General features: G+C 48.1%; 2 protein-coding genes across 3 annotated transcripts in view; one reads left to right on the forward strand and one right to left on the reverse strand.

Moving 5' to 3' along the window:
• The window catches only part of LOC119458358 (cardiolipin synthase (CMP-forming)), a 46,169-nt gene extending 38,827 nt beyond the window's left edge, over positions 1–7,342 (reverse strand). Inside the window, exons 1-2 of the mRNA XM_037720188.2 lie at positions 6,584–7,342; positions 3,730–3,867 (exon numbers count right to left, since the gene is read on the reverse strand). Of these exons, the coding sequence (XP_037576116.1) occupies positions 3,730–3,867; positions 6,584–6,958 (513 nt within the window). The 5' untranslated portion in view covers positions 6,959–7,342. The remainder of the gene's footprint in view (positions 1–3,729; positions 3,868–6,583) is intronic.
• Positions 7,343–7,470: 128 nt separating this feature from the next.
• LOC119458359 (probable glucosamine 6-phosphate N-acetyltransferase) overlaps positions 7,471–27,728 on the forward strand; it is a 34,240-nt gene continuing 13,982 nt past the window's right edge. Inside the window, exon 1 of one of the 2 annotated variants that reach the window (XM_037720191.2) lies at positions 7,471–7,706. In XM_037720191.2, the coding sequence (XP_037576119.1) occupies positions 7,482–7,706 (225 nt within the window). In that variant the 5' untranslated portion in view covers positions 7,471–7,481. Of the gene's footprint in view, positions 7,707–13,006; positions 13,425–27,728 lie in introns of those variants that run through there. The other variant, XM_037720192.2, reaches the window with a different exon arrangement.

Below are 27,728 nucleotides of genomic sequence, written 5' to 3' on the forward strand. Positions count from 1 at the left end.
ACAAGATTTTTTTTTTCGAATGACTAGGTATCAAGCGCTGCCACAAAATCGTTTACACGCGTGGATATTATCGCTTTCTAACGTGGCTACTGATTTAACCGCGCACGAAATGTTTCATACAGATCTATTTCTACGAAAATAAACGGTCCCTGACTGCACTACAAGAAAAGGGGTGCTAAAACAGAATTAACCAGGTCATGTTCGTGTTGTTTTAAACAACACACGAGAAAATCTATATTTTAATTTTCGACATTGACAGGTCGATCGATCTTTATTGCAGTGGTTTTCTCACTACACTTTGTTATTTTTGACACAGCCGCCCGTATTCCGTCGCTCTTCGAGCCACATTTTGCTCGGTTCTGCATATTTCTGAACATCTCCTCGCTTTGTTTACTCAAGGCAAACCGCAGTCTTCAAAGCAAATGCACGAAGAAGCTTTTCCATCACATTATGGCATTTAGGGAGTTCGATGAAATACCGCAAGGAGCTTCTCAGCTTTGCGATATCAACAAGTTCACCAAGTGGGAGTGAACTTGTCGCTCTTTATCCGCTGCAGCCAGAGATAGCACGGCGCTTGCTGTCGCTCTTTCCGCTTAACTGGTATCACGAAAAGCGCTTTCCCGGACTCCCGGCGGTTGCTGCACCTGAACGTGCAGCACCCGGGCATTTCCTTTCGTTTTGTTTTAAGTCTACGAAAGTTACATATACACTAAATTATACAAAATGCAAAATCTGACCTCGTTGATGACTTGTACGCGCGACGTGTGCGAGCGATGTCTGTCTGCTTATCTCCTCCGGCGCGGCTTAGATCCGCCATCTATATGGAAAGTATCACCTGACGGCAACTGACCAATTGGCGGCGCGGCGGCTAAGAGAAAAGGGCTGCGGTACATTCCAGGTTCCAGTGACCTTAATTGGGACCTACGTGCTAGAGCTTTCTCGTCTCCTGTTTGCAGCTAAGGTTGCAACTAAGGCTCGCCCTATCGTCACGTTGAACATTGTAATTCCCCGGTGGTGCCATTGGCGATAGACGCCGTCAAATCCGAGACTGTTTGGCGCAGTTAGGCGCAATTTTCGTCGATTGTATCAGGATGGCGCAGTAAATCCCAATTGGCGCACTTTGGCGCAGTTGGCGCAGGAGTGGAATCACTGTGATAATGTCTTCTCAATGGTACAAGAACAGTGAATTACGAGGTGTGGACAAAACATTAGATGTTGCATGGCTGTAAAGGGGCCTAAAAATAGTCGCTGTAAAGTGCGTAAACTCTACAGGTAGTAAGATTATGGGAATGACTAATGAGGTGTACTATGGGCATGAAAAATGCATTGCGAAAGAGTGATACAATATACAAAATATGTCAAATGCAAGGATTAGCAAGAAGCACTAGTGCCTCAAAAGAGCACTTGAAACACAAGGGCGTGGAGGCATGTGCTATACAGAACTACTATCACAGTGGCATCCTCTGGAAAGAGGATGCGCTATGAATTTATTGGGCTAATTATAATTAACATGTAGGACAACTTCGTTCAAGAAACTGAGGACTGCTTTGGTGTTAAACAGCGGTTCTTCACCAAGAAACACCATGGGATGCAGAGGGACATGATAGCGGTATGCTAGATGAAAATGTATTTTTCGCTTTGTTTCGGCTTCCCGACACTCCATGAGGACGTGGAGGACGGTTAGCCTCTCACCGCATCTACCACAAGTTGGAGGTTCATCACCGGTCAGCAAAAAACTATGGATGCCATATGTGCGTCCTATTCTGAGGTGACAGAATAGGACATCAGTTCGCTGTGTTTTCGTTGCTGAGGGCCGGAAACCTAACTGTGGCTTAATCAAATGAAGCTTATTATGTTTCTGCATCCCACAAGCGTTGCCAGTGGCTTCGCAGTTTCTCACGCAGGAAAGGTTTCAAATCTGTTGCAGGGACAGCAGCTGTAGGATTAATAGCGTGTGAGGTAGTTGACGTGGCCATTTGGGCAGCTAGCACATTACCCTCGATGCTTCTATGGCCAGGCACCCAGCATAGAAAATGACATGCTGGTTAGATATACAGTGGAATCTCGATGATACGAATCTCACGGGGTCACGAAAAACATTGTATTAGCCGAAATTCGTATCATCGAAACACAATTAAAACTAGCTAAATTAAAGAGTCGAGAGGTGAACTCACTCAGGCACACGTACGTAAAAAGCATTTACAGTATAGACCACTTATAACGTAACCGTTTATAGTGCAGAACTGGCTACAACGCGGCCTTTTCTGACTCCCGTTTACCCTCCCATAGAACTCCATGTATACGCATACCGCTTACAGTGAAGCCGCATGAGACAAAATTGCGGCTTCCGCAGGAAAATCTCGCCGACAAGGGCGGCAGCGAGCACGAGGTGCACCCACCGATGGGAGAGGAGATCAACGAGGGCGATGCGGAGGAGGAGCATGAGACATGGAGCACGAGTCCAAGGGCAATAAAGTTGTCACCGCGCGCCGTATGTGCGAGTGAAAGCGCGCGGGGGACGCACGCCTTCACGGACAGCGAACGCACAGCGGAGAGCAAACGCGACTTCCCTTGCGCCAAAGCCCGTGGGGGTATGGAAGGGAGTGAGGGAGGGAGGAGGGCGACGCTGTGCTGCGGCGCCAAATTCTTGCAACCAAGCGCAAGGGTAACTGGCATCGCAATCTCCCCACGCGAAAGGAGCAAAGTGGGAAGGTAGCGCGGGAGGGAGGGAGTGGGGGGGGGTTCTACTCTGCCAACAAATGCGTTCTTGTACTTTGCGCCTGTGCCGGCTGTCGGTGTTGTCGCGCGCACTGTATCTTGAAAGCGATCTCCACACGGCTCTGACCTTTGTATGCGCTGTGCTTACGCCGCTCAGTTTCCGTTGAAGCGATAGGCCGCACGAACCTTCGCTTGCTGCGGCTGCCGCGCTTCCCCACGTGCGGCCGCCGCAGCAAGCGAAGAGACAAAAAGAAAAGCACAAAAGCAACAAAAGCGCCACCGCTTCAAACTCCTCGCGCCCAGTCGCGGCTTCCGCGCTGTCCGTTGCTGCGTCCGCGCCTCCGCACCAAAAGAGAACGGGAAAACGCGCGTGACTGCGCGCTGTTCTCTTTCGCGGCCGTCAGTGGGGCGGCGTTTATTCGTATCAACCGACGCGGATCGAAAATCGATTTGTAACAACCGTTCTCTAGCACATTGCAAAGTAATAGGGCTCGGCCGGGGCCTCAGAAAAATTCGTATCATCCGGAAATTCGTATTAGCCGTGATCGTATCATCGAGATTCCACTGTATATGCTTTACACAGAATGAAATAGAGCTCAATGAGTGCAGAATTTTTCTGTTTACAGGGTGACTTCAAGGCTTTTATGACACTCTGGGAGTCCGATAATATGAATGATTTTTGAAGTTTTGATTTTCTTGTATGCTTCACAGCCGACAATAGTACACAGTCCTCAGCCATAAAGATACTTGTTTGTGCGATGCTTGTCGAGGGAAAAATGTTGATGGGCGGTGTTTGCACAGATAAGTATGACACATATCTAAGTACATTTATGGTTTCATGCCCAGTTGCCCAAGTTGTCACTATATACCCATAAATGTATTTGGCAAGGAAATGACAATGAACATTGAACCCCGGGAAAGCGGCAAAAACGCTTTGCTTTAGAAAGAAAAATGCTTGCTATTCAGGGGCCAAAAGCGTCTCCATCACCAGGTTTTGGGTGAAGCACTCACCACGTCAGTGACTCCTGCTGCAGCGAAAAGGACGAGGGCAGAAGTGTAGCCCTCGGTCACCACCAAGTAGCCGAGCACGGGGCTGGAGCAGAGCCGCGCCAGTGAGAGGGCGTTAGGTATGGTCATGATGTTCTCCCGCTGCCGCCACCGAGTTTCGCATGAGTGAGGAGACAGGAAGGAGAAAAGGGGCAGAAACAGCAGGTATTGGACGAGAATCATCAGTGAGCAGGGCACGTGTTCTTAGAGTAACTTGGTCTTCACATTGAAAACCTGCAGCTGGGCTACAATGGGGTGCTGCAGTGCAAGATATTCACACAGAGGAGGGTTAACGTGGCTCTGCAACAGTTCCCAAACGTGGCAAATTAGCTTTGCTCAGCTGCTAGACAATCCTCTCCTCAGCATCTCAGCCAAACACTATTCTTCTACACACAGCAGCAGGGAGCCTGCAATCTTCAACAAGAAGAATACCTGTCCTTTGCTTGAACTCTCCAACATCCCTGCCACATTTTGTGATTGTTTTTAAGCACATAAACGAAATACCTACTCAATGTATTTCTTAGGGGACGGGTCTTCCACTCTCTTATTATTTATAAGTCGCTGGTACTGTGCAGTTGTGGAAAACAGTAAAACTGCACCGGCCTTCGTTTGCTCGAGGGGGAGATACCACTCATACATGGGCTGCTCGTATGTGCATATGATGTATAATGTCTGTGTGTATGTAGATACGTATATATCTATTGCTCAATATGCCAAGGCAGGGAGGTGACGGGCCCTCCTGTAATTTTTACAAGGGGGGGGGGGGGGGGGGGTTCTGATTTGAAGCCTTGAGCACACGCGTGCCAGGGCTCATTTATGCCAGTACCAAAGCTCAGCACAAGGGTGGGCAGAGCTTGGTTGTCATTGTTCCACACCGGCATATTCGCCACAACTTCATGTGCATATTGTTTGACAAAAAGGAGGAGAAGGTCATGAGTGCATGACAGAAGCAGCAAGTCTTTGCTGGTGCCTCCATTTGTACAAGGTGCATCAAAAATAATAAATAAATAAATAAGCATAATTTTGCTGGAAGAGTCCTGCGTCAGCCTCCTTAACACCTGTATACATTTCACACTTTTCGTAAAAGACGTTGCACTTGTTTTAGTGAATAAAACAACTGTTTCATTCAATAAAGCAGCTAACTATTGCAACATCCCTTGTGTACATCCTTTTGTGTTTTATGCAATGAAACATTTTGATACGACACCTCTTTCTGCAGTCTTTTATGTGTTTTTCTTTAGAATGTTGCAAATTGCACTAACTGATTTGCCTTGTTTATCTAATTCTTACTGGTATATATTATTAGTTTCATGTATTGAATTTCCTAGCCAGGAGTTGTAACATATATTCAGGGGTAAAATCTGCCCTGCAATTAAAGGTAACTTTAGCTGACTAAACTGACAGTCCAGGTGAAATTTCCATCTAATGCATCTTTTATCATTACTCCCCTCTGCAGATGATAATTATTGGAGGGATACTTTCAACAACTTTTCCCAGAAGTAGTCTCATATAATTCTCAGCAACCGCTGGAGCTAAAAGCTCACTTTAAATATGAAAATGCATAAGCTCCACACATTCCATGCGAGTCTTACTAAAACGACAAAAGACACTAATGCAATGCACACGAGCACTGGCATTCAACCATTTGGCCTACAGTGCGAGTTGGAAATAGCTTGGAGCTTTATGCAGTCAACTCGCATAACCTGACCTGTTGGAAGCCACTAACTCTGGCGCATTAGTTCGTGGGTGTACTTCAGGAATGTGCAAATATTGGAAAGATCCAATTTTGTAAATAAGAACATTTTTCGAATACTTCAAATCATCAATGGTGCACATTCTCACACAAAAGCCAAGTACAAATGCAATGACTGCAATCCTGGCCGCTACAGCGGACATAAAAGATTACTAGTTAGTAGCAGAGGATGCAACGTCACTCAGAGTGCCACAGTTTTCCGATTAAACCATGAGCATTGTCACTCGAGCTGTACTCCAAAATTGCACGAATAAACTGTTTATTTGCTGTTAATGCCGTCGTTTATGCCCTTAACAAACCATGCTTCATAATGTGGAATGTAATGAACAACTATATATCGTTTCATATTTAATGGTGAAAAATGGTGCTCATTATTTCAGAAGTATTTGACGTTCCATTTCATTTTGGCACTATATGATTACTCTTCAAACTATTCATACACTCCTAGCATAGATACGTGTCACAAATTATTCAACTTTAGATAAGTGAAACAAATTGCAGCCCTTAGCTATTAGAATTCGACTGCAAACAAGCATCTTTTAACTGTATTTCCTGGTCACATGCACGAGTTCGTGTACGCTTTTTTCCCCCGTTCTTGGTTTTTATTTTCTTCTTTTTTTTTTTTTCTTTATGGCACAGCCTGGTCACCAAGGATCCAGACCAGTGAAACAAGGCAGGTCCCTTTTGTGACAATTTCAAACGTCCTTCACACACAAAATACATTGGCACAAGTATCGCTGAAAAAACAATTCGAAATAGAAAGGGCAGTCCCACAGCACCGAGCGTAATAGCATGCCATTCAGCCGTGTACGAAATGCCACACCACGCCTCGCGTATTTGCCAAGGCTCAAGCACAGGAACTTGCACGAGGAAATAAATAGGGACCACACAAATAACCCTGCTGTAGCAGCACGTCACGGTATAATTACCGAGGCGTGCATTCGCCCTGAGGTGACCACCGCTCGCCGCAAACTAGAGTCGAGAGAACCGAAACTAGAACGGGAGAAATAATAATAAAAGAAAGACCACAGCACGAGGGGAAGCGGACACAGCACGACGCCCTACCAGATGCCCCATGCGTTCGGTCACGATCCGCTTGGTCTGCTCGACGTTCTCGGTGACTTTCTCACGCGTGGCCCGCAGCGAGCGTCCCGTCTTAGCCAGGGACTCCCGAGTGCGCTGAACTCGCGCCCGGGTCCGCAGGAACTCGGGCCTGGTCGCCACGGGCTCCTCGGCACCGCGATCGCCGCCACCTCCGGCACCCGTCGAGATGCACGACACGCACCACACGCTGCTCGACGCCGGCGACGACAAACAAGGGCCCACATCGAGCGCAGCTGCGGTGATGCCAACGCTCCCGTTGTCGGTGCGGGCCGGAACGCGCCGCAGTAGCGTTCGCAGCGGCACGCCACCACGCCGCGACCACAGTCTGAGCGCCATGTAGAGGAGACGGCCGTCAACGAGCCGTTTGCCGGCACCTGGGAGGGAGCGGTTGTTGACGAAACGGCCGTGGTCACGTCGTGTTTATGTCGGGTCGGGACACCCCCGAGGACGGCACGGCACAAATGCGTTGGAGGACGTTTACGGAATCGTCGTAAGCTCACTGCACAAGATGGAACGTTGGCGGCGAGAATTCGTTGCGAAGTGACGAGTCGAGGAGCACGAAGAAGAACGCGTGGAGTACTCAGAGTGAACACATGGAGAGTCAACACCGTCAACACGTTAATTTCGTGACAACAGCCGCCGCCATGATGAATGGCGGTCTTTTGGATTCGGATTGCCTTGGCTGCGCAGAACTGTTCTTTCAAGTAAAAACATATTTATGTATAAAAATTCAGCATTTTGAATGCAGATTTTGTAACTATTATTCCAGTTGGAAAAATATTTCACATAACAATTCTGTAATGAGGTTACTCAATTTTGGTTACGCTCAAAAAGGCAGTGACCGAGTCGTCAGAAGCCAATGGCCAGTTGTTTTCGAGTCTGGCTTCAGGTGGCACCGGTGTCAACGTCGTCTGCAGTAGCGAAGCAGCGTAGTCAGCTGCTACAGCTGCCACGCGCATCGGGAGAACCACATTCCAAGCCCTGGCCGCTTCCTGACGTAGCACCGCGCGACGACAACGTACGTCCAGCAGTCACAACGACCGCGCCAGCTCGCTACGCCAACGGCCTCACCATGCGCGTAACGGTACGTAGTACTACTTAACGCCGTCTTCGCATCAACGAGACGAACCGGACGGGTTTCGCGTTGGTCGCCGGACCGGTGGCGAAAATGTAAAGCACAGCGGCGGCCGCTCACCGAAACCCTTTCCATGCCTTTCGATACAGTTAGGGGGGCCCGTTTCTGGGGGCCCTCAACGCGAAACCGAGAGCGCTAATCCTCGCGCGCAGATCGAGGCGCGCTCTGGAAACCCATTTCACTCTCCATTCATTCCCGAGGCCGGCCTGGGCGGCAAGTTAATTATACTCAAGCGTGCTCGCTGCGATTGGGCCGCATTGATGTAAATTTAATTGTTGTTTTGTATTAATGCACGCTGTTTTTCGTGTCGCTGTGGCGATCACCACTGTTGCTTTCGTCGTTCGCGATTCGCGAGCTTGCAGGCCGGACTGATGCCACCGATCGAAGATCGGCAGGTATAGGGGTCGGCGTTTTTATACGAACGAGTGAACGCGAGTGAAGTAATTAATATGAAAGTGGCAATGCTTTTTACTTCGGTGCAGGTAGTAGAGAGTTGGGGAGATCGATTGGTTTGATGGGGCAGTTTTCCTAATGGGGCCACAATTAAATGACCAGTGAACATTCCGGGGTCAGCCAGTTTCGGACGTTTTGATGTCCATCGGATATCCATAGCAAGCTACTGAATGTACTACAGCCGTGTGCGCAAAAAAATTGACCATCCGCCGTATATGTCTGAAGGCTGCTGGACCCGAGTGATCAGATGTTATAGGCACACGCGAAGCCATGCACTGGGCCTTTTTAATACGTCCCTCGGATATTAAAATATGTAATTTTCCTCTTGAAACACCCACGAGACGTAAATAACCCAATGTTAAAATCCGTGTTTTTTATTTTTCTTGAGACATCCAAGGGGCGTCCATTAATTAGATGCGGCACTCAGGTGTTTGTCGGTCATGGGATATTCATGTTCACAGCGGACACTGAACGCACACTGAACGGCGTGACTGCTTCGCATTACGTCCACATTCTGTACAATGCGTAGCATGCAATGTCTGCTGAATGACATGATTTTGTAGCGCAAAGAATACCAGAAAGGAAATATTACAAGTGACAGACATAGCAGAAATAAAGAGGGCGCTATACTCATAACTATTTATTAAGCACAAACCTTAATTGTTACACTTAGATCGCGCACACACTGGATACCATGAAGCGGCAAAGAGCAAAGGACAAGTCATCCTGTATGCGACAAGCCTAGCAGTTTCATTTCCGCATCATGTAACGAAACATATTTTACTGGCACAATTTAGCTTGACCACAGATATGCCTCTATAGCAGCTCCCGCGCGGTTTTATCTTTACTCCTTCCCTGGATCCTCAGCTCAGAAAAACGCGGCTCACAGCAGCGCGATCTGCAATGCGCGGAAAGATGCGCGCTCATATCCTTTCTTAAATTGTTGGCTGGTTCCCTATTTCGGTTGTTCACACAACGGCCGGTTTACCCGACGTAGGCTTTTCTCCTCAATTTAGCGGTCTCCAAATAGACCACTCCAGTGGAGCACTGAACATAGCGTTTTGCGTGCTTGACTTTGCTTCTTTGCACAGCACATCACGTGATTCGTACGCATATGCGAGCCAGTTTGTTCGGGGCGGAAAACGCAAGAGCTAGGTTCTCCATACCTGTTCACCACCTTCATGAGCTTGTGGCTCACCTTGTGGATTTAATTAAGGTACCACTTGTGCGTTTCTCAGAGAATCCTGTTCAACCCCTTCGTCTACATTGGCATTATTGCTACGTTTGAGCTTCTGTAGCAACGTTTCTGCCACCGAGATGATAAGCGAACGAGGGAATCCGGCATTTAAACGCCTCTGGACCTGAGGTTAAAAGCTAGACTCGAGCTGGTGGACACAGGACCTTCTAAGCGCGTAACCTATTGGCGGAGCGTCGCGATTACTTTTTAATAATTTTATTGTGGGCCGAGTCTTAGGGCAACAGTTGTTATCTCGCGTGCGATGTATAGCGCCAGCAGACATATTCACTAAAAAAGCAAAAAAAAAAAAAAAAAACTGATGTTTTAATTTAAAAACTGCAACTCTTTATCAACCGGAAGCTCATGCATAAAAATAGGATATTGCCGTGGAATTTAAAGATTCAGAACGTTGTTCATTTTCTCATGGCTAGTTAAACATACTGTTGAACCATCGTAATTAAAAAGTCGTCTGAGTATCTAAAAACTGCTAACACATGTGTTCCCTTAAGTCTGCCGCGTGTATAGAGCAGGTGCATCGCGTGTGTACAAAAGCGCATGCACGTGGCCGCATGGAAGTACACCGAGCAGTCCACTTCTTCAAGACAAATATTCTACTAAACCTTTCAGGGTCAATGCTATAGAAAATACACCAAGCACGGTGCATGTATGAACTGGAGACGTTATAGCTTTGTGTTTTAATTGGGACATATCAGAAAACATGTTTATTTTTCGAGGAAAGTAAAACTCCAAACATCTGGGAGGCCCACTATTCATATGTATGGACCGAAGAAGGTCCGGTTGCGATGTCCTGGGACGTCCCTAGTAACATAACGGAAAATTTTATGTAAATTTAGAGCGAGTGCCCGTCTGGGGAAGCAGACACACAACCACCTACCAGACCGTCTACTGGTACACGCTCGCAAAAAAAAAAAAAAAAATATTTCGGATGCTGACTCCACATCCAAATCATGTCGGCGATGACGCATTTTCTGGACCTTGCCAACTGGGATGTAGCTGTAGAAGAGCGACTGGACATCTTCATTTGAGAGTAGGACGTATGAATCTCTTAGGGAGGTTCATGGGACTTTTTATGTCGCTTGGGCACTTGCCATGCGGCTGAATACGAAAGGGTCGTGGCACAGCACGCTGTTGTGAAGAGACAAGTAACGCTCACATAATCGTATATCAACACTTGTAATTGTTTCAGTGAGGCAGAAGAAAGCATACCTCCGTGCAACGTATCCTGTCGGATATCCTAGCGATGACGTCCGTTGGAATAACATTTATCGGCTGTTCATAACGACCCAAAAATGCGGCGTCCCTCGTTCGTCCACAGAGCTTTCTGTATTGGACTTAATTGTTCGAATGTTAGCAGGATGTCCAGTGGATATCCGTTAACGTTCCGTGCCGAACTTGGACGTTAGGACGTACCTTATCCGCATACGGATATTGGTAACCCATTTGGTTTGAGTGATCCTTAAAGGGACACTAAAGAGAAACAGGAAGTTCAGCTGGAATAAAAGAGGGACCTTAAGGAATGCATGCAGTTTTTGTTGGGTGCAAAAGTATTAGTTATTAGTTGAGAAATTCGTAAACAAAGACCAAATATCTCTTCCTCAAATTCTCTCGCCCCATATTCGGTGCTCAAGCAGTGTCGTAACGGATTTCATTACTCTCAGCGAATCAGAGGGCGCCATGATACGTCACCGCTTGTGTAAACGGCCGAGGCGCTGGCTGCATCATTGGCTGCATGGCCGCTGTGCTTGCGGTCGCTGCGACTTTTGCTTAGGTCTTCTGTGGCCGCGATGGATACCGTTTCTGACGCAGAACCTTGCAACGAAGAGCTCGCCTGTGAAGCAGGACTGCATTTCAGCGACTTCAGTGAAACGGAGCGCGAAATGATCTTCCATGCTCGCGCGACAGGGGTTTCCGCGTACGATGGTGGTGAGCCGCCGGCCGCGCCGACGGAAAGCGAAGTCTCGTTTTCGTCGGAGGAGGAGGGCCGGTCCGCCCGGCGACGATGTTCCCGACAGAACAAGCGTAGAAACTTGCGCGCGTACTCGGTATAGTTTTTTTCGTTGCTTTTTTTAAATGACATTCAGCACTCACCGAGCCCCTAGTTTGCTGCTGCAGGGGCGCCAGTAGGGGATTTGATGAAGGAGGGAACAGCTGCTCGAGAAAGGACTGGCCTCTGGGGCACGCCAAGAGACTTTCCGAGGCCAGGATTATATACATAATCCGAGGGCGAGGAACGCAGAGAGCACACGATCGGTTTCTCTGGCTCTTTTGCCGTTTTATCATCGGCAGAGCACTGAGCCATTGCGAACACCGGGGCTCATCGCGCGGCACCACATGAAAGGACACAGTCGGGTCAACACTGCCGCTGCCCCTGAGCAAGCGCGTCCGACGTCACGAACGTGTACTGTGGGAAATACGAAGGGGCGTCAGCACTTATCCTTCAGTTTTTCGCAATTTTCTCGCTTATTAAACCTCTGTTCGCAGTAAAAATGGTATGACTGTGATCGTGAAAGGATAATCTACCATTAAAGCTCAACTTCCGGTTCCTCTTTAGTGTCCCTTTAATGTAAGTCCGTTTTTCATGTTCGATATGGCGGTACGTTCCATATCCACCATGTGCCTCCCGTTGTCGTGTAAAAATAAACAAATGCCTACAGATTATTAGTCCAGAGCTTTACTTGCACGTGTACGCCTGGATTTTACGTTCAAGTCACGTGTACACCAACCGTTACCGTCTTTCTTAAGTGTCAGATCAGATATCGCGCTTATCTGGAGTTCGAAAGAAAGCGACCTAACTGCATGTAGGAAACTGGGTGCGTATGTCTCGACGAAGACGAGGAAATTTCGATAAAGAAGACACGTCATCACCTTCGAACTCGTAAATGATACGGGCCGCAGCGTGACATTCTCGTTTTATGAAGTCCCTTTTGTGAGCTCTCTCGTGCTCACATGTCATTGTGTACACACACGCACGAGAATTCGCCGTTAGATTTCAAGTATCAGACAGCGTAGTATACTCGACTGATCCCCACAAGGTTTCTTCGGAAGTGCAGTGACCGCGCCGCAGAGAATTTCGATTGACGGATAAAATTAACTTAAGCAAGCAAGGACACGCGCAGCAGCACTTCGCTCCTTACAGCGACGCTTACGAGTACCGAGCGACCACCGCGGTCACATACCTGTCGATACGCGTGCGGCAGTGCGCGTGCGTGAATAGAAAGTTCATACGCGCGGTGGAATTCCATCTCGGAAGAGGTCTCACTTGCGTGCGTTCGCGCGCCCTTCGATCTGGTCAGACTTGTTGGCCGACACGGGAGCGCGCTGCACGCGCATACAAAGGTCTCGAATCCGCGCGCGTGTATATACGTTTCGTGTACGTCACCCAGAAGACCTCCGCGCAATCTGAAACTGCAAGCTCGATCGCGCACCGGTCTGCGACGACCGGCAGCGACGCTGCGCGCGCTTGCCAGGCCACGTGAGAGAGCCGATTGGAGCGCGGACTCGCTGACACGTTCACCTTGAAAATCGAAGCTGCGAGAGTCGGAAAGGCCGCGCAACGTTCACCGTTCGGCGGTGATCGCGCGTTTCCGCAGTGAACCGGGGGAAAAAAAAAATCGAGCACTTGTTCGCCCGGGTATAGCTTAGCGATCGAGTGTGTCGAGCTGTATATAGACCTTGACGCGAATAACCATTTGCCGCAGCACATTTGACAGAGAGAGCTAGAGAGAAGGAAAAAAAAAAAAAATAGAAATTTGGACAGAAGCCGTGAATACGAGTCTGCGTATGCGAGACCTGCCGTCTAGCAAGATAGCGTGTATGCTGCGACCTTTCACTGGCTGTGTGTACGCCGTTGTTCGACAACGTGCGACCCGATCCTTCATTCCCGCGGGGGCCTGCGCAGCGCATGCATTGACACCGGCGGTATGAGACTCTGTTGTGGCAGCTGCCTGCTGAGAACTGTGAGCATTATTCATGCGTGCTTCTTGATCTCTTTAAAGCCATTTAATACCACGTGTTTCTTTTTAGGCGGAAGACTTTTTTTTTTTTGCAACTGTCATGTAACATTCTGTTTAAGCTGCCTCTTTATCTCCTCTGTGTGCTTCTGCCTTCTCTTTCACGAGCGTTATACGGGCCTCCCCTCTGTCGTCAACCCTCGTGGGTTGATATGATATCACGTTGTTCACAGATGACGTCTCAATAACACCTTGTGGTCAACTGTAGCACAGCGTCTTTAAAATGCCTTGTAGCTGGTGGGCGGTCTTCACAACCTTCTAGGTTCCTGTAAAAGGAGCATTTGGTCCTTGCGGACCCCTCCGAACAAGCACGTAATCTCCCACTTGTGTGTCCGGAGATATGACTGAATGTCGGCGGTCGTAATTTCTTTTCATGGCGGTCTTGTATATAGCACGTTGATCTTCAGACCAACGTTACTAGAACCAACTGTATTAACGTTGTTTCAGACTTCTTTCGCTCTTGCAGCATCAAAAGATTCGCGATTCCCGACAGATGGTCTGCGGGAAGCTATTCCGATTGGCCATGGTGCGCGAAGTACGGTGTGCACCCCAAGCCAGCCTGCGTGCGAGTCATGGTGGTTGTTCACAGCAGCTTCAAGGGCACATTTCCGACCGCTTGGAAGTCCCGGGTAGAGCGCGATGAACTGTTTGACATGTCGTATCGCTCTAGGCGAGTCCATTTTCTTCTGGATGGTATGGAGCAGCAAAACGAACCTCTATGTTCCTCTCGTTAGCCCAACGTTTCAAGCGATCACTTGTAAAAACTGGACCATTGTCAGCGATAATTACTTTGGCGTGTTTGAACATATCTCGGTTAAGCAGCGAGATAACGCTGTTGGAATCTTCTTTTCCGGATCTGTATGCCACCATGCATGTGCACTAATCAGTGCGCCCCCCCCCTTTTTTTTATTTTTTTTTATTGCGATAGCAATTATATGGACACTCAAAAGCAGATTTCTGCCGTAGCCGTCGCCGTCGCCGTCGCCGTGAGGTTCCGTATGACGTCAATGGAGATGAAATCGTCGCCGTGCGCCAAACGCTGTATGTGCGAGTGAAAGGGCGCGAGGGACGCGCGCTTTCACGGGGAGTGAACGCACGGCGGAGAACAAACGCGCGTTCTGCGCCGTGCTCGCTTAAGGGCTGCAGAAGTAAGCGTCTCTTTCCTCCTTTACAATCACCATATATGTAGAGCAAACGCGCGTTCTTCTGACGCGCGAGAGGCCGAGGGGGAGGGGCAGGGGGGGGAGGGGGAGGGAAGGGAGGCGACGTTTAGCTGCGGCACCAAGTGCCTATTTATATCAGAGGCTCCGGCAACAGTCACCAACGCCGCACGCATTTTGAGCGAACGCGGGCAAAACGCCGAAGGCGTCGACAATAGTTCTGCGTGTTGCCGGTGCTGCTGCATGTCCAAGTTTATACAGCTGATAAAGCTAATATCATTACTCCGTATAGCTCTCTACAAATTTGCTATCGCAATTGATGCTTCGCCTTTCAGGTGAAACTGCGACAACTTTTTTTGAGGTCCGCGAAGTCAGCGTGTATAGTCTCGAATGGCTTTTATGAGTGTTTTGGGATAACCGTTGCGCTTGCACGGGACCTGAGCTTCGCTTTACAAAGCTGGCATTCACATATTCCAAAATATCTTGTTTCATCGTAGTTGAGTGAAATCTCTGTTTAATCTTCCAGTAGGTCCTCCAAAAACCGTCATGACCACCGGATTCCGAGAATCATAATACGGTCTTAAAATTTTTCTTTTACTCGTTGTAGGCACGTGCAGCCTACCATTTTTGAGAATCGTCTCTTCCGTGCCGTCCCACAACATGTGGGTGACATACCTGTCGTCATCTTGGTTCCTAATTAGCAGTATTGACAAGGCGTCTGAATCTGGTCATTTTTCTCCTGGCCTGTTAGCGACATCGAAGGCAAACTGCTGTATTTCGCTCACCCACCTGGCCAATCTTCCTTTAGGTTGCGAGAGGTTAAGAATGTATGTCAGTGCTTGGTTGTCGCTGAATAGGCTGAAGTGTTTGCCTTCCATGTACGTCCTGAAATAACGAAAGGCCATTACGACTGCTGATGCTTCTTTTTCCGTTGTTGGGTAGTTAACTTCTCCTTTGGTAAATGTGTATGTGTAATAGCCAATGAATTTGAGCTGTCTCTTCTGATGCTCACTCTCGTCCCGCTGGTAGAGTATGGTATAGTACAGCGCCACTACCATAATGGGAAGCGTCGGTGCTTAACTCGAACGGCTTCGAGAAATCCGGTATTGTCAGCACCGGATCAGATGATATAACCTCTACGAGCTGCTGATACGCCTCTTCGCATTCATTAATCCACACAAATGGGGTATCATTTTGTGTCATGAACGTTAGTCATTTTATCTTGAGGGCGTAGTGTTTTGTAAAAGCCCTCAAATGTCCAGCAAGACCCAAGAACACTCGAAAAGAATGCAAATCATATGGTTTTGTCAGCTGGGAGATGCGCTTGACGTACTCTTCTTTCGTACTTTTTGTTTGTCCGTCCAATACTCTTCCTAGCAAGACAACGGTAGTTCTTAAGGAATTCGCTCTTCAAGTTAATCGTTAGCCCGGCTTTGCATAGTGCCTCTAGTATCCGGGATAAATGCGAGCAGTAGTCATCATGAATACTATCGAGACAGCTGTCATATCCAGGCCCCTGAGCTTCTTTATGTGGTAGGCTGCATAGCTATAGGCGGACATTTCAGCAATAATTTCGCTAATTAGCTAAAGCATGTTGATTAGCTTTCTTTAACCACTAACTTTAGGGCCCGTGGTAATTGCGAAATTGAAGCGAGGGATTATTGAGTTGTCATGTCTGCTGAGCAGAAATCCTAAGGCTAGCACGACTTTAGAAATCTCCGTTCACAAAATCTGCTAAAAAAATGCCTCGACCTTCCAGTTAAGACCGTCGCGAACTGTTAGAGGCACCCTGTTATGGAACTGTTAACTGGAACGCCCGTGTGTTTCATAGCACATTTTAAGGTCACATATCTCGAAAGTGGTGCTAGTTGCAGGATTTTTGCTAAACGGACACGATAATTGACTACTCCTCGGCTTCAAATTCGCAATTAAACGCGTGCCCTGATGTTAGTGATGAAAAAGTTAATTAGCATTGTTTAGTTTATTAGCGAAAATTCTGTTTCAAAAACAGTAATAGTAAGTTTACTAACTCCACAACTCTGCACCAAGAGCAGATACCGCTGTTCGGTAAATTGCATCTTTTAGAGAATCTCAAGCGGACATATTTTACGTATGAGCTTACAGCTGACGTGAATCGTTACAGTGTTTACGAGGGTATAGCAAAAACCTTATTCACAAATTAGATCGAGGTAGAGTGGTGTATAATGCATCATCCTGCATCAGATGTACTATTATAGGCGCATTTTACAGAATTCCGATATGAATGATTGTATGAATGAAGCTTTATTCCCCATTTAACAATCGAGGAGGCTGAGAAAAATAGCCGTGAAGAGACGGCTTGTAAGCCCTCAACCCCCTGACAACACATGGCAATGAGACAGGTCAGCAAAATACGCAATAACGAAAACTAATAGTAAAAAGAAAATACAATATAGGCACAAATTGGGTGCAGCATGTGAGCACATATATAGCAAACACCACTGGCACGTGTACATTGAGAAATGCGTAAATCTATAAGGCGCGATGTGAAATTTGTCAACAAGATGCAAGCAGTAGCAATACCAACAAAAACATAGTATGGCGCATACAAGTACCTTGACAAAAGCACTCAGAAACAGTTTGTATAAACAGAGGTAAGTAATTTATGTAATGAATAATGCAGCCATATCAGATAGCGAAATTTCTATGCCCAATATATAAAATTCGTTCAATAAGCGCGGCAAATTGTTGTTCAGTGATTGTAAGCCATACGTGGAACGGCAAGTCGGAACTTTCCAAAGTTCGGTCGTCCGTGTGTGAAAGGTGGCATTACTTCTAAATTCGCAAATTCAGTAAACAAGAAGTTCCTTTGCTTCTTGAATACGCTCTCGCTAGCCTATGCCGGTATAGATCGGTAAACCTTAACATGTATCTCTTGAACAAGTGCGACGCAGGCTCGATCGCAATAGGCGAGGTTTGCAATAACCCGCAGAATTCTTTTTTTGAGCTTTTATGAGCCTCATAACATTTCTTTGTGTGGTTGTGCCCCATACTAAAGTACAGTAATTTAAATAGGAAAGAAAATAAGATTTGTACGTTAATAATTTCACGGATTGTGGTAGTAAATAGCGATTTCTCCTAATATGCCTGCAATATGGCCCATTTTTTGCGATATGTAATTCACATGGTCTTTCCACATTAACGTCTCAGATAAGTAAACACCAAGAACCTTTATAGACAATTTCAATTCTGCGGGAATTCGTCTGTTTTTAGCGCTAAAAACGAATGCTTTGGTTTTATTTGCATTGGATATTTAGCTTGTTTCTTTCGTCCACAAATCTAATTCTTCCATAAGCTTATTCACCTTTGAAGATGCCTCATCTGGCGACGAAGAGGCTACAGAGATGCTGGGGTCGTCAGCAAAAGTTACTTACTTAGGAACGGGAAAAATGTGCACTATGTCATTTATGTACAAGTTGAAAAGTAAGGAACCAAGAAGACTTCCTAGTGGAACCCCGGAAATTATTTTCATTTTCACTGACGTTTCGTCACCTATGGAAACCAATTTACAATCTATTTGGTAGATAACTCCTTAACAGTTCGAGAGACAGACCGCGTATACCAAAGTAGCTTAATTTTGTCGAAAGAATACTATGATTTGTTACGATCGATTTTTATTGCCGAGTTAAGAGTAATCAACTTGATACTTGAGTATTTTGATTTGGAATTTTCATCAATTTTTCTTTAAAATGATCTTGGCGCAAATCTACATGCTACATTTCGTATATTTTAACGTTTTTTTTTTTTTAATGCAGCAAACCCCATAAGTTGGAGCATTTGGTGCTGAAAAAAAAAAAAAAACACCATTGTCATTCAGATATAAGCTGCCTGCTTTTATGATCGAGAGCCAAGCCATGAAAGGCGATGAAATGGTTCGTAGTATTGCAGCTTACTTTGTTCGACGATACGGCACACCCCTTCCAACGGCATCAACCGGCCTTCATTATGGCGAGGTATCAGTTGCTCGCGAAGCCTATCCGTTCATTACAACTTACAATTGAAACAACGAAGTAATCCTTTATAGTACCAGTGGGAGTGCCCAGGTTATAACGTAGGCCGTAAACCTGAGCTTCCGCTGCCCTATAGGGAAGAAAACTAAATTTAGCATTAAATATTAGCTTGTGCAGCGCGATGTTGCGAACCATCTTGATTCAAGTACAACCATGATTATTCGCTTCGTCAGTACAGGAAGCACTGCCGCATTAAGAACACGCCACAAGACTGCTATGAATGTCCTTCATGTTGAATACCTTAGCGAATTATTATAGTTTCAATGTGTTCCACTGCAACTAATGAGGTTTCGACTTTCTGTCAAAAAGTCGAAGCTCTGTCAGCTTTGCGAAGCGAGCCTGTCATATATGTTCCTGAATCAATATAAATTTGTAAATCACTGAATGACCTGATCATAACGCGAAGGATTAAAAGGGAATCAATGCTGCCCACTGCCTTTCCGTGTCATAACAGGTGAGGGTCTCAACCCGTTGAGGGCTCCGCGCGTTGCCATTGGCTGAATCGGGCTGTTTTATTAGTTTATTTCTTTTATTGCGACGGGACGTGGAAGGGCCGCGAGGCTATGGTACTGAGCTAACTCTCGATACGAACGCTACGCTTTTGACGATAGCGCTCGGTAATTACGAAACTGCTTCTTCAACATTGCCGTCATGCTATTACACCTGCCGCAAAAGGCTCTTGGCGGCTTCAGCTCTGCAAACGTTACATGTACCCTACAGGCTCTAGTTATTAATGCGAGTTCTCGTTCTATAGCACCCTCCGCCTGGTTCTCTGCTCCAAGTTACTTTTAATGCGTTATTATCCCTATAGTATTTCACCCACCTTTCTGGGGACTATCTATGTATCTTCGTCTCTATCCATTTTCATGTTTACGTGGGTCACTGGGTAGCACACGGTAGAAAGGGTAACGCATCGGGTTTCTGTGCTGAGTGAACAAGGCTAGAAACCAACAATCGCACTAGCTTGGGTCAATGAATATGTGTCAGTGTGTACATATGTGCCGCTCTTCAACGAACCTTTTTCACGCCGACATGGTTCCTTGTATATAGACGCGGGACTCGGTAGGTACCGCGGTTCAATAAAACTCTTTTGACGCCAACTCGGAATGTGCCACTGGTCTGTGCTTGTCTTCCGTGAACCTATTTGATGCCAACTTGTGTATGAAAAGTACCAGTAGGTGTGTACCGCGCTTCAATGAACGTCTTTGACGCCAACTTGGGTAAAAAGGTATGTGCCACTGGGAATGTTCCGCGATACAATGACGAGAAAGATCCCTTCAATTTCTCCGATGACGAGCGGAATCGAACCCACGTCAGAAAGGTTGCTCAAGGGCAGCAACCCGACGCATTCGCAGGCTCCGCCACAAATAAATGCACGGGGTAGGTGCCGTTTTTCAAAGAACGCTCTTCGTGCCAACACGTTAGCGAGCTGCGCAACGAATGCACTGGGTATGTGCCGATCTTCATTGAAGCTCTCGCCAACTTGGGCCACTGAGGATGCGGCAAGCGAGGGGAACAATGCTCAGCGTTAGCGCGCACGGGCGCGCCACGCTCTTCGTCTCGGACGCCGCGCGTGGACTTCTCGGCGGCGCCACTGGGTGGCTCAGCGCGACCGGAAAAAAGGGGCGAGAGAGGATCCTGGTTGCCTGCGTGATGCGTTTCTCAGCGTTCACACGCACCAGCGCGCCATGCATTTCGGAGGCCACACGCACGCTTCGTGGTGGTGGCGCTAGATGGCGCCGACTGCTCTTGGGAAAGCGCGGAAGAAGAGCCCCGCCGCAGTACACGCCTCATACATAACTCGTTTTGACGGTCGCAATACGATGCGTCGCCATATCGATTCAATGCTAACGCTATACCGTCGCCAGTGATCGTGAGATGGGTTCTGCGCAATTTTTTTAATGCGAAGAGCATTATTTGCCTACTTCAGTCGTTTTGAGATCTATCTATCTATCTATCTATCTATCTATCTATCTATCTATCTATCTTGCCTCTTACACCAAACCAGTCGAACCAGTTGCCTACCTGTTCGAGCCACAAGGTATGTCCTCCTGGTCGTGAAGCCGTCGGGGTCGTTCGATTGTTGTCTTTGCAGCTTCGTGATACTTTACTCTCTTCGTGCCGTAGTCGTCACGCCTTCTACCCCGACCCAGCGACTCAAGTTGTCTAATAGCTTATTCCGCAAGGTCGTAATGGCGTCATGGTCGCTGTATTGCCGTCGTTCCAGCTTCGTCATCAGACTCTCATCATGCCGACGTCGTCGTCACGCCATAGTCGTCGTACAGGTTTCGTGATACAGACATCGCCACGCCATTGTCATTATACGCTCGGCGTCATCCCTTTGTCCTCGTGCCGTTTTCATGTCATCGACGTTACTGCATCGGCGTCGTACAGTCGTTGACATGTATTCGTTGTCGTACCGTCGTTAGGATCTCGTCACCGTCGTCCCGTCATCATCACTGTATCCGACTCTCGTTATACCGTCGTCGTCATGCCAACGTCGTCACGCTGTCGTTTCATCGCCGTCATCTCTTCAGTATTGTGATCCCATTGTCGTCATCGTCATATACCACTTGCGTCGATCCATCGACATCATTTCTTGTTCGTAATTCTATCGAAATCGTGCTATCGTCATTGAGATCGTCTTAATTCCACTGAAGTAAATCATTGAAACCTAACTGGTAATCGGATATTTTTAATTAGCTACGTGGGTATTGCAGGCAATCTGGCAGTCAATTTCCATTCCTTCCAGAAACCTGCCTGAAAAGATTTAGCAGCGCTATCATAAATGATTGTTTCAAAATCTGTATGATAACTTTACAAAGAATGGTATATAGGCTCACGTGAAACGATCGGCATATTTGGCGTTTACAGTACACGAGAAGGCTTTGTAAGGCGAACAGGAAAAATATTTTCGTAGTGCTGCTCCTTTAACTAAGAGCACGAATGCATATAGCCTTCGAATATAAGCTTGAACTTTGGTATCAGTATAGCCTATAATTCAGATAATCCTGCGACTAATCTCTACTGCGCTGAGTCAACCTTATCTTCCGAGAATCTGAAATATTGTCTCGACCCATAAATCAGTGCATTTGGATACACGCGTTTCATGCGTATACTTATTTCCTTTGGCGCATGCGTATACTGAGCTCTACGTTGCGCCTGTTCTTTCGTTTCCACCGGCGTGGTTTCAGCCCGGAGTACACATATTAGTCGGTGAAGTGCGCCGGAGCAGATAGCGGCCTGAGCCACGCAGGGAGGTGATGAGGTGACCCGCCACGCAGGAGGCTATCAGATAATGCCTGCACACGCAGTCATGTTTTATTGCAGCGTCGTCGTGAAAGCGTATACAAACAGCGTTTTCAGGGTCTGTTCTCGTACGCCCTCTTGCCGGTAGACCAAAGTTGCGCTCCGCCGCCGCGCCACACCAGCTACTTAATTACAGGTGTCTGGTCCACAGCATTAGAGGGATCAACTATCAGAGCATGCGAGTAAGAGGATATAAAAAACAAAGTGCAAATCCTGTTGGCCGAGCCGTAACTATAGTACATATAGCGTTTTAGCACCTTGAGTCTGACACCAGAAAAGCGGTATGGCGATGGGAAGGGGTGAGCAAGTTTGAAGAGAAAGATGAAGTAGATGGAAAGAAACGTAGAAAGAACAAAGAAAAATCACTTTAAAAAAATCGCGAGGTCTGCACAGCGGGCTATTGCTGAACGCCGTGATGAAGATCTCGAGCTGTATGTTCAGGTTGTCAGTGCTTCTTCAGATCGAAAGTTTATTGCGTGTTTGGATCATCGACAGACAGACAAAGAACTTTTATTCAGGTCCTGAGGAACTGCGTTAGGACGCCCCCTTTCAGGGGAAGTCGGTAGCCGTCGCGGGCCGCTCCAACGCAGGGACCGGAAAACCGTGGCCCTCCGCCCTCTCGCAGGCCCTCTGAACAGCCCGAAGTTGGACCGAGAGGTTGCCGCTTTTAAGGGCTTCCTCCCAGTCCTCTTCGTTGATGAACTCTGTGTCGCGTAACGCAGGACATTGCCAGAGCATATGGGCTAATGTGCAATATGCCTCTCCGCAGTCCGGACATTGCGGTTCGATGTTGGGCGCGAAGTGACTAAACCTGCCCCTCGAAGGGAAAGACCCCGTTTGGAGCATCCTCAAGGCCGGCGATTGCGGTCGAGTGAGTCTAGGGTGAGGAAGTGGAAAAGCCCTCCGAGAAAGATTATAATGCGTCAATATCTCGTGGAAAGTTAGGAGCGAGTCCCTGTACCTCCCAGCGTCCCCGACTTCGAATCCACCGGGACCGCCGCGGTGAGCGAAACCTCGCGCACGGTCATGGGCAAATTCATTGGCGTTGGGAACATTGGGATGTACATTGGCCCCCATGTGGGCCGGGAACCATGGTGTGAAACCCGGCTGCCCCCTCGCTGCCGAGGATGGCTGCTGCTCCCACGAGATCGAGCCCGAGGCGAAAGCCCTAGCTGCGGACCGCGAGTCTGTGAATATATTCGGACGCGATGGGTCCTTCATTGCTATAGCGATGGCCACTTGCTCAGCCACCGTTGCCGAAACATTTCGACAGATGTTAACGTCTCAAAGCGACACAAGTGTTTTAAAGAAGGGCTCCGGAATAATTTTTTTTTTCACGACCTGAGGCTCTTTGACGTGATCCCACGCCAGCGTCTTTGTATTCCTCCTCCATCGGGATGCAGCATTGAACGAAACCCCGGACCTCGCGCTTTAAGCCACCGCGGGTGTTATGTACGCATGTATCTATTCACCTGTTTACCGCCTTTGATATGCCGCTCGCTCTCTGGCATATATCCAGATACGTATATAGGCGGGCTGTAAACACGCAAGACAGTGTGGACGGCCGAGAACGTGGCGGGGTAACGACACGTGCGGTCTTATGCGGTTGCGCGCCGAGAGCTGTTGCCGAGACGGCCGTTCGTGACACGAGTCGTCGCTTCCTCGTGCACGGTTGTCTTTCGTTACGGCTTGCACGGACGTGCGCGGCAGGCGTGGAAAAGTTCCCGGAAGATCACGTACGCTCGGTCGGGCGGTGAGTCACTCAGGAGGTATATAGCTATAGTGGTGTAGATCGTACTTTATGGCGGGCATATATAGGCTAGCATATATAGGCCCTTGTCTTACAGCGAAGCTGTATGTGGCTAGCCGATTCGTCCGTCTGTCGCCTGTACGCCGAAAACTATCATCATCAGCAAGGGCTCGAGCGTCGTTGTCTTCCACAGCTGGCTCGTTGGCGCCCCTCGGCGTAGCCGCGCAAACGCGCTCGTGCCATTGCCCGCGTTCGTCGTCGTCGTCGTCTTCCGCAGCTCGCTCCGTTGCTTCTGTCGTCGTAAGGGGGAGGCCGCGTTTACGGAGGTATGAGCCATTGATTAAGTGGGTATGAGCCATTCATTGTCTTACGTAATAGACATTTAATTTTGAAGCAATATAATTTTGAAAAATCGGCAAGCGGCAATGCGACAACGGTGGACTGCGGGCATATACCCTCAGTGACGTCGTTCTCTCCATCGCAGCCGTACGTGTGCGTAACCTCATTAAGGAACACAAAGACGTAACCAATAATTGAGAAAGACTTTAATGAACCGTCGGGATTAACCCAGTGATAAAAACCGGGGCCGCACGTTTCAGCTTCGCTGGTTAACCATCTGAGCAGGGCGGTGATTTACTTGAAGGACAATAATATGAGCTAAGCGGTACACAATAGTAACTCATCTGTCTACAACACGCACGCACAAATCCACTCTTACTGCGAAGGAGGTTTCGTAAGCCGGAAGAGAGAGAGAGAGACAGATTGCGGAGAGGTGCTATTTTCAGCAGCCCGTTAGAGAGCATGGCTCAGTGCCTGATCCGGTAAAGAAGCGAAAGGCGGGTGCCGACGCCGCCTGAAGTTTCCTCGCAAGGTCGCCGTGAGGTTATAGATTTTGACGGTGTCTGCTCAGTCCTAGGTCGTATTTTGTCGGTAAAGATGGAGACTATCATATAATATTACAGTTGCATTCGCTTGACAAGTTTCGGGAACTTTTACAGCGCCACAACGGCTTCAACACGAAAGAAAAATTCACCGACGATCACGATACTACCTAATGCAAAATTTTAGCGCAGCTCTATGCGTGTTTTCATTTCACGATATATTGGCTGACGCGGATAATCTGTCTCGTGCGACACGTTGCAAACGGAGCGAAGTACGTGTGGCGCGACTGCCTCGCTAATCGGTAGAGGCGCGCGTGGGTGACGCGTGGGCGCGATTCACAGCCGCCGCCGCCGCAGACAGACCTCCACTCATGGAGTGCTTTGGTGAACAGACGACGCGTGCTACTCTGGCGCCATCTCGTATCCATCGTCGCCGCAGAGCCCGTCATGCGCGGCACTTCGCTTTTCTTCTCACGCTGTCGCCATACCCTCCTGCTCCGCTTTTCGCCTCATGGTTCCACCCTCCTCCTCCGCTTTCCTCCTCGCGCTCTCTTCGCTATTGTTGCCTTCTCCAGTTGTGCTCCGCGTTCGCTTTTTCGTCCTTCGCTGTGCTCGTTCGCTCGGTTACGAGGGACGCCGACGCTCGCCGCAGCAACGGTCGCTTAATAGCTGCGCTCTAAAACGCATTGAAATTCGTGAAGTCATGCTGACGCACCGGCGCCTCGGTTATTAAGGCAGGTTTCGGCAGCGCTAGTGTGAAACTACAACTTGTGGCAACTTCTGGTTAATGGCCAACTCCAAGAAAATTTTGGAACGTGTAGAAAGCCTGTTTTTAGATAGGGTATGTCTCCCTTCAAAATTTTACGTTTAAAGTGCGTTTCATGAAATGCTCACAAAAATAGGCGTTTTTGGTACACAAGCTGAAAAATAACGCCGCCCTTACTGCTCGCCTGAAGTGACGCATGACCCGGAGCGCTGAGAACCGTCGCGACTACGACCTCCGAAATTATGCAGCGCCCACGGCGCGCTGAAAAGCCTCGGAGGCGACGTGCGGGAATCAACGTCCTGTCCATAAGACGTGTCGTCTGGTTAGGCGCCATTTAAGGGCTGGTAATAAGAAAATAATACAATTATCAGCTCTGCAGCATCCCTAATATTGCTTCAATAGTATAGACTGCTCACTTAATTAAAGGGGCCCTGAAATACGGTTTGAAGATAGCAAGAAAACGTTGCTGATATCATCTGTTAACGAGGCTCCCGTGAACACGTGAGCCAAATATTGCACTGCATACAGCACGGAATTAACAATCTCGTGTCAAAGCAGTGAAAAATCCTTGCTCTCTCCTTCGCAATATGTCGTCATGCAGTGTCATCGCAAGCAGCTGCACCCAGAGCTATTCGCTGATTTCGTGATTCCGAGAACATTCTCAGTAATTCAGTCATCGTTCACATGAGTTAAATGAAATAAATTACTGTTCACATGAGTTAAATGAAATAAATGAAAAAAAATATGTATGTTTGCGATCTGAAAACGACGGAACAACCATTTCATCTTTGCACTGCCGGTCTAAACGCTATAGTTGCGCGTTGCTCCGTCTGCTGCCCGTGGCCCCCTGAGATTAAAAGCGTAGCGTAGACACATTGGTGGCCGCCACGGGGTGCCGTCACGAGCCGTCTCACTGCCGAGGTGTTAAACCTTTGGGCGGGGCCAGCGGGGCATTGCTTCTTTGCGCAGCTTGCAGCGCACTAATGGAAATGAAACAAGAAGAAGGAAAAACAGACCACTTCTCTGTCCAGTAACTACGTCTAACTTCGCTTGGACTTGAAGCATTCGAAAAAAAAAATGTTTGCGGCTGGAGATTGGTCAGGCGACAATATTTTATAGTGACATCATACTATGATTACGTCAAAAAGTGTTTCAAGGTCCCTCCCCTCAAAGGCCAACTGCGACAACATTTCACTTTGGCCAAAATGAGCAGTACTATATACCACTGAAGCAACCTTGGCAAAGCCACAGGGTTGGTAATTGTATAGTTTTTTTTTGTTTGCAGCATTCAAACACCAGTAAGTAGGGGAAGCGTGCACCTGCGTTATATCTACGCGGTGGATGTCGATTTTACGTCGTAAGCGCCAGCACGGCGCATCCGGGATTTTTCAGGGGACCGCGGGTGCTGCTTTATCTCGGAGTCCATGCTGAGTAGACGCGAGTTCTAGGTCATGCGTCACCCCTTGCGAGCGGCAACCGTGGCGTTAGTTTTTTATTGCGATAGCAATTATATGGACATTCCAAGCGGAGTTCTGCCGTCGGCGTCGGCGTCGCCGTGAGGTTCCCTATAAAATCCAAGGGCGATAAAATCGTCGCCGCGTTCTGTCTGCTGTATGTGCTCGTGAAAGCACGCGAGGGACGCGTGCTTTCACGGGGAGCGAACGCACGGCGGAGAGCAAACGCGACGTCTTCCGTGGCGCGAAAGGCCGTGGGGGGATGGGAGGGAGGGGAGGCGACGTTTAGCTGCGGCACAAAATGCCTATCTTGCGACTGGGCGCAAGGGGAACTGGAATCTCGCAGGCGAAAGGAGGAAAGCGGGAAGGCAGCGCGGGAGGGAGGGCGTTCAGCTTCTGCTCTGCGAGCAACTTGTACTTTGCGCGGCGGTGGGTGGTCGCGTGCATCGTATCTTCAAAGCGATCTGCAACACTGCTCCTACCTTTGCGTGTGCTGTGCTTTCGACGCTCAGTTTCTGGTGAAGCGATAGACCACACGAACCCTTCGCTCACTGCTGCTGGCGTGCTCGCTCACGCCAGCTTTTTCACAGCGGTTGTGTGCGGTCATTGAGTGTGATCTATTCATGTTTGCTTGTGCACGCTGACATCATGCTTGTTAATTCAATTAGTAAGCGAATGTGTCCATGTTTATACAGCTGATAAAACTAATATCCTTACTCCGTATAGCTCTCTACTAATTTGTCATCGCAATTGATGCTTCTCCTTTCGGGTGACACTGCGACATTTAGTTTTTTTTTCCTCATTCAAAAGAGCTATTCGGTCCGCTAACTACGCCTAACTTCACGTCGTTGGGGCAGTGGCGTACCAAGTATTTCTCGAGT

This window comes from Dermacentor silvarum, chromosome 7 (assembly GCF_013339745.2).
Source record: "Dermacentor silvarum isolate Dsil-2018 chromosome 7, BIME_Dsil_1.4, whole genome shotgun sequence".
NCBI lineage: Eukaryota > Metazoa > Arthropoda > Arachnida > Ixodida > Ixodidae > Dermacentor > Dermacentor silvarum.